The sequence below is a fragment of the Talpa europaea genome (genome assembly GCF_964194135.1).
Source record: "Talpa europaea genome assembly, chromosome: 1".
NCBI classification, from domain to species: domain Eukaryota; kingdom Metazoa; phylum Chordata; class Mammalia; order Eulipotyphla; family Talpidae; genus Talpa; species Talpa europaea.
This window is the reverse complement of record NC_140073.1, coordinates 49,779,040-49,785,039: the sequence shown is the minus strand read 5'-3', so window position 1 is coordinate 49,785,039 and position 6,000 is coordinate 49,779,040. Positions and strand designations below refer to the sequence as shown.

The 6,000-nt window shown below is 52.8% G+C and overlaps 1 protein-coding gene across 2 annotated transcripts in view; it reads left to right on the top strand.

Moving 5' to 3' along the window:
- Positions 1-922: 922 nt before the first annotated feature.
- GAB2 (GRB2 associated binding protein 2) overlaps positions 923-6,000 on the top strand; it is a gene marked incomplete at both ends in the record, with an annotated part of 162,111 nt that continues 157,033 nt past the window's right edge. For both annotated transcript variants that reach the window (XM_084247826.1, XM_084247825.1), the window contains one exon: positions 923-997. In XM_084247826.1, coding sequence (XP_084103952.1) covers positions 923-997 — 75 coding nt within the window. The remainder of the gene's footprint in view (positions 998-6,000) is intronic.

Here is a 6,000-nt window from a genome sequence, read left to right as displayed (position 1 = left end):
ATTGTTTTTCCCAGAGGCAGTGTGGGAATCAGCTGGACTTTATTTCTTGGGAAGAAGAGGCCCCTGAGTTGTCCGCACACATGAAAGCAATTCTCCCACTTTAAATAGCAGATGAACAAGACCACAAACACCCCCGGGCCCCGAATTAGAAACTTGGCTCTGCTTTGCCATCTTAAGCTATCTGTAAAATGGGAGTAACACCGCCCTCCCCACTTGCAGATTCGCGAAGAGTCCTGTGGACAAGGAAGGTGAAGGCGCCCTGCACCTATCAGCCCGCGTCCTCCCCGGCCCAGGGGCTGCGAGAGTTAATGCAACTCTCTCTGGGGAGGGATCACCAAAGCAGCCACAACCTGGCCCCCCGAAACCTGAACCTCTGGGAACAGATAGGAAAGGCCAGCAGCCCCGGGGCCCCTCCCTGCCAACCCTCAGTGAAAAATCGATCCCGAGCGAGCGAGCGCGCGCAGCCCCGGCCTCTCCCCACCCCACCCCACCCCCACCCCGCGGGCGCGGCTGCCTCCACGCCCTTCCCGGCCAGCCGCTCGCAGCTTCAGGAAAAAAGCCGGAGCGGGGGGCGCGGCCGGCGCTGCCTTCCGCGTCCTTGCGAATCCCGACTCCAAAGACGCGAGGCGGGGTTTGCGCCCTCGCGAGCGGCCGGCGGGGGGCGCGGCGGGCCGTGGGCGTGGCGGGCGCGCGCCGCCTTCCTGCCGAGGCGCCCCCGCCGCGGCCGGGCTGGAGCCGGGCGCGCGCGGGCGAGCGGGGGCGCGCGGGCGAGCGGGCGCGCGCGGCTGCCTGGTCCTCGCCCCGCGGCCGGCGGCCGCCCGGGCCCCTCCCCTCCCCGCGAGCTGCGCACGGCGGGCGGACCGGCCCGCGCCCGCGCCCGCGCCCTCGTCCGCCCACCCCGGCGGGCCCGGCGGCCGGCAGCATGAGCGGCGGCGGCGACGTGGTGTGCACCGGCTGGCTGAGGAAATCGCCCCCCGAGAAGAAGTTGAGGCGCTATGTGAGTGCGGGCGGCGGGCGGGCGGGCCGGGGCCCCCGACGGCCGGCCGAGGGGCCGGGGGCGCCTGGGGGGGACCGCGCCGACGGGGAGGGCGGGCCCGCGGGGTGCGCCGGGGGCGAGGAGGGCCCGCGCCCCGCGGCCGGGGCTGTGCGGGCACCTGCACACCTGTCACAGGTGCGCCGCCGAGGGGCGGGGCCCCGCGCGGGCCGGCCGGCAGGTTGGGGTGCGGCGCCTCGGCTGTGGGGCACGGGCGGCGGCGCCTCCCCACCAGCCGCCCTGGAAACTAAATGCCGAATTGAAGTTTGTATTGATTGTTTCTGGAGACCCGGAGAGTTGATTCCCGGGGCGGGGGGCAGTGGTCACCCTGAGCGGCTTCAGCCTGCACGGTGGGGGAGGGGGGGCGGGGGGCAGTGGGGGGGACTAGGCTGTGGGGCCGCGCGGCCCGGCCCCCACAAAGGGCGAGCGCCCCACACCCTCCCCCCTCCCCGCCCGCCCCTCCCGGGCGGCCCCGGCCTCCTCCGGCCTCTGCATCGCGGCGGCGGCAGCGGCATGTGCAGCCCCTGTATTAAGTGACTCATTTGTTTGTCCCCTTCTGTCCCCGCATTCTGCCTGCCCCTCGCTTGCAGCCCCTCCGCCCCGTGGTGACACTGCAGTTTGCTCGCTGAACCTGGCCTGGGTTTTGTGCGGTTCAGTCCCTGGCGTCTGGGGTCGGGAGAGATCAAGGCGCGCAGTTGCCAGGTGGTGCCAACCGACAGTGTTTACTGGGACTGTTGGGACAGCCGCTCCCCTCGGGGAGGAACTGGCAGCATCAAGGGGAAGGTGGTACAGTCTGGCACTGAGCGGCCAGGAGTGCTGGCTCCCCTTCCCCCAGGACGCTGGCTTTGCCTGATGCGGCCACAGTGCAAGGTGGTGCCAATTACTGAGATTTGGTTGCAGTCAGCTGTGGTCGTGGCAGGAGTTTGGAAACCGAAGGAAGGTCGCTCAGAGGCGTCAAGGTCTCCCCTCCTCTGCTCCTTCACTTCCTATGAAATGCCCTTGCTAAGCTGACTTGTGATTGTGGACTCTGGAGTCGTCCTCGGTGTAGAAGGGAGCCGCTGCCTTCCAGCTGCAGCGCATCAAGGGAGCTCTGCACAGACCCTGCCCTCTGTCAGCTGCGCTAGTGGCTCTCCAGGGGGGAGAGGCAGAAGCTTACCAGAGTTTCCTGTCTTGGCTCCCCAGATCAGAACTAAAGGACTTCTGGCCTCTGGATTGAGGAAGTGACATTCTGTTTTTCAAAGGAAGTGTTGTTGTTGGGGAGTGCAAGAGTGTGTGTGTGTGTGTGTGTGTGTAAATGAAATCTGCTCTTAGATCATTTGTTGGGAAAAATATCAGGATTGAGCGCTTAACTTTTGAAAGTAGACACAGATTTAAAATGTAGTAGGGAGGAAGCAATGAAATAGCCATCTCAGTTTTAAAATTCATTCAGTGAGGTCCATGTAGCCAACATATTATAATTGCTAGAAAAGCGACTTTTGCCCTCTGCACTCATCAGTTCATTAGAAAAGGTGAAATTTCATATTAGGTTAAGGAAGAGCCATTTGCTTTAATGTTTTTATAAATATAAAAAATAAAAATTCGGGGCCCAATGAGCTACTGAAAACTAGTGCTAAAAAAAAAAAAAAAAAGAATGTGTTACCATATCAGCTAGTAGACTAGCATGTCAAGTAAAAATGTTACCAGTAATTGTCAAATTAGACAGTACCTTAAAGAACCTTGAAACTTGGCTTTTGAAACAATTTGATACTGTATCTACATGGCTTCTTCACCTTTATCACCCAGATTCTCTTTTTGACCCATTTCTTAGATATTTTTGTTCCCAGGCAACTTCGGATCAAAATAAGCAAGTTTGGGGGCTTTTGAGTCAAGCACCTTCTTTATTCATTTGAGCTACCTGGCACCCTTCTAGTCTACATGATGAACTAAACCTCCTTCCCAGCTTCCTTGCAGCTCCAGCCCATAAGCATCTGACCAAACCAGTAATTATTTTTCTAAGCTGAGGGATGACTGCACGTCTCCCCCACTGGGGAACTGGGTTCCCTTAGTTGAAACTGAGTTAATCCATGTAACTGAGCACCTGGGGAGCAGTCTGCCTTTAAGCTTTTCTTTCTGGGAATTTCTGCACCCCGTTTTTAAGTTAGAATTCTGCCAGTTCTCTGTTCTTGACACAGAAGTATTCCCCAGCCACATTGCTAAACACCTCACAATAGCTATTCTGGTAGATATGATAGCTCTGTGGTATTATAGATTGGTAAATCTTCATTGTAAAAATGTATTAAGCATCTGAGATAAGGAAGTAAAGTAGTTTGTGAAATAGATTACAATTATTTCTAATTTTTTTCAAAACCTATCATTTATCTTGGGGAGAGGAATAGATGGGGGGAATAATTTGAAAGACACTGTGGCAAGTGTTGTAAGGGATTGAATTTAGGGGCTTTTTAAAATCAGTCTTTTCTAGCTTATTAATTAGAACAAAGTGCAAAAGGTGTTCAGTATTTGCTGTGTGCCCTGGGAGAATAGTAAAAAGTGACCTCTGGGAATGTTAAGTGTTGCCTCTGGGGCATCATAATACCGTTTCAGTGGGAGGTTTGTAGACGTGACAGAGTGTATGTATGTATGTGAATGCGTGTGTGTGTGTGTACATGCCCATATTTATACATATACATAAAGTTGAAATGGGATTTTCTTATGGAAAACATTTTATGACATACTCTGCTCTATAATTTTCTAATTTCATAGGTTAAAAGATTTAGAGGAACAGATTGGCGGCAGCATTGCCCCCTAGTGGCCAACTTGGAGAAAGTTGTGTATTGATTATAAGGAAAACTTGCATTCAGGAAACTAGTTGCTTATTTTTTTTTTTTTTTTATAGAGGCATGTTTTATTTATTTATTTATTCATTTGTTTGTTTATACATGCACTGGGTACAGTCAGAAGCGCGGGAGGGTGAGAGAATTCACCAGAGCCAGAGCAGGGAGCAGAGCAGGCAGAAGGACCGAAGTACACTGCTGAGGGGAGCAGCGGGCGGCAGGAGAGGTCTGCGGGCCATGTGGGACCCTCCTCCAGTGGCCGGGAAGCAGCCGGGGATCGAACAGGCGCTGCAGAGGCTGCGGGCAGCTTTGCAACCCAGCCCTCAACCGCTGCGCCACCGGGGAGGCCCTAATTGCTTATTTTTGTTTTACTTATTAAACATATCTATTAAGTGTCTGTATCCCACTTGTTGGGATAGATGGAAAATGAAAATCCAGCCTGCCCTTCCATCTTACTAGATGACCTTGCCTTCTTCACAGGGAAAATTAAAGCTTTCAGGGAGTAACTGTTTACACATACTGGGACCAAATTTCCCCACCTGCTTGTATTTGCATGCTGCCTTTGCTTTCTCTCCTCTTCTTAGAGTAGAGGATGTGCCCTTTCAACTGAACTAAACCTGCTGCCTGTACTCTGTCATAGCCTCTCCTGTCTGGTCAGATCCTCTGTAATTATTCTGTCTTAAATCTTCAACTTCTTTGCCTCTTCCTCTCTGCCTATTCCCTTCCCTTAAAATTAACTTCCTTTTAATGGATTTATCCCTCTGGTACACCCCTTCTGTCTCACTGTGCCACCTCCTTTTCTTTAGTACTAAGTAAACTTGTTAATGGTGGTTTATATTTTGTTTTTTCCTCCTGTGGCTCTGATCTTAAACCTACATGTCACTTCACCACAGCAACTCTGGTAAAGACACCGGTGACACCCATGTCACTGTATTCATTTTCACTTTTAACTGCTTGGCCAGAGTGGAGACTCTTGCTTTCTTGAAACATCTTCTTGTCTTGCACCACACCCTGTCAGCCTGGTTTTTCGCCTTTTCTGGCTACTCTTCGTCTGCTTTGCTAGACTGAAACTCTTTACCCCATCCTGAAAAACTGAAGCTCCTTTACAGTCACAGTCACCATGGTGTAGGCTCTTTCTTCTCTTCAGAAATCACATCCAGGGGCCTCCCTGGTGGCATAAGGGGTTAAGTCGCTGCACTATGAAGCTATCCACACACCCCCTGCAGCAGGGCACAAGTTTGATGCTGGCCAGCCCAGGAGGTGACCCACATGGCACAGCAGACCTCTCCTGGCTCTCCCGCTGCTCCCCTCAGCAATGTACTTCGGTCATTCTACCTGTTCTGCTCCCCACTCTGTCTCTGGTGAATCCTCCTAACCCCCACACCTCTGGCCCATACCTCAGTTCTTGTATGCATAAATAAATAAATCTTTAAAAGAGAAAAAAGAAATCACATCCATTCTCCTGGCTTCAGTTGTCTCTCATATACTTGGGGCTATCAAGTTAAATTTATATCCCAAAGTTGTGTTCTGAAACCCAGACTTGCATATGCAGTTGTTAACTGGGTATCTATATTTAAATGTGTCCCAGTCAATATAAACTAGGTGCTTCCTCGTTCCTCTTTTCCTCTGGACGTGTTGCTTCCTAAGTGGTGCCAATGACCACCTGCTAGCTCAAGATACTGGGAACTGTCCTCTGCTCCCTGTCGCCCACTATCCCACATCCAGTCTATCACCAAAACCCATTAGTGTTTTTTTTTTTTTAATTTCATCTTTTTTTTTTTTTAAAGATTTATTTATTGATTGATTGATACATACATACATACAAGCACTGGGTACAGTCAGAAGCGTGGGAGGGTGAGAGAATTCACCAGAGCCAGAGCGGGGAGCAGAGCAGGCAGAAGGACCGAAGTACACTGCTGAGGGGAGCAGCGGGCGGCAGGAGAGGTCTGCGCGCCAAGTGGGACCCTCCTCCGGTGGCCGGGAGCAGCCGGGGATCGAACCGGCGCTGTAGAGGCTGCGGGCAGCTTCGCAACCCAGTGCTCAACCACTGTGCCACCCGGGAGGCCCAAAACCCATTAGTGTTTTGATCTAAATATCCTTTTCTATACACTTCTCCGTCCTCACTGCCGTGGCTCTTTAGGTTATCATATTAGTAGC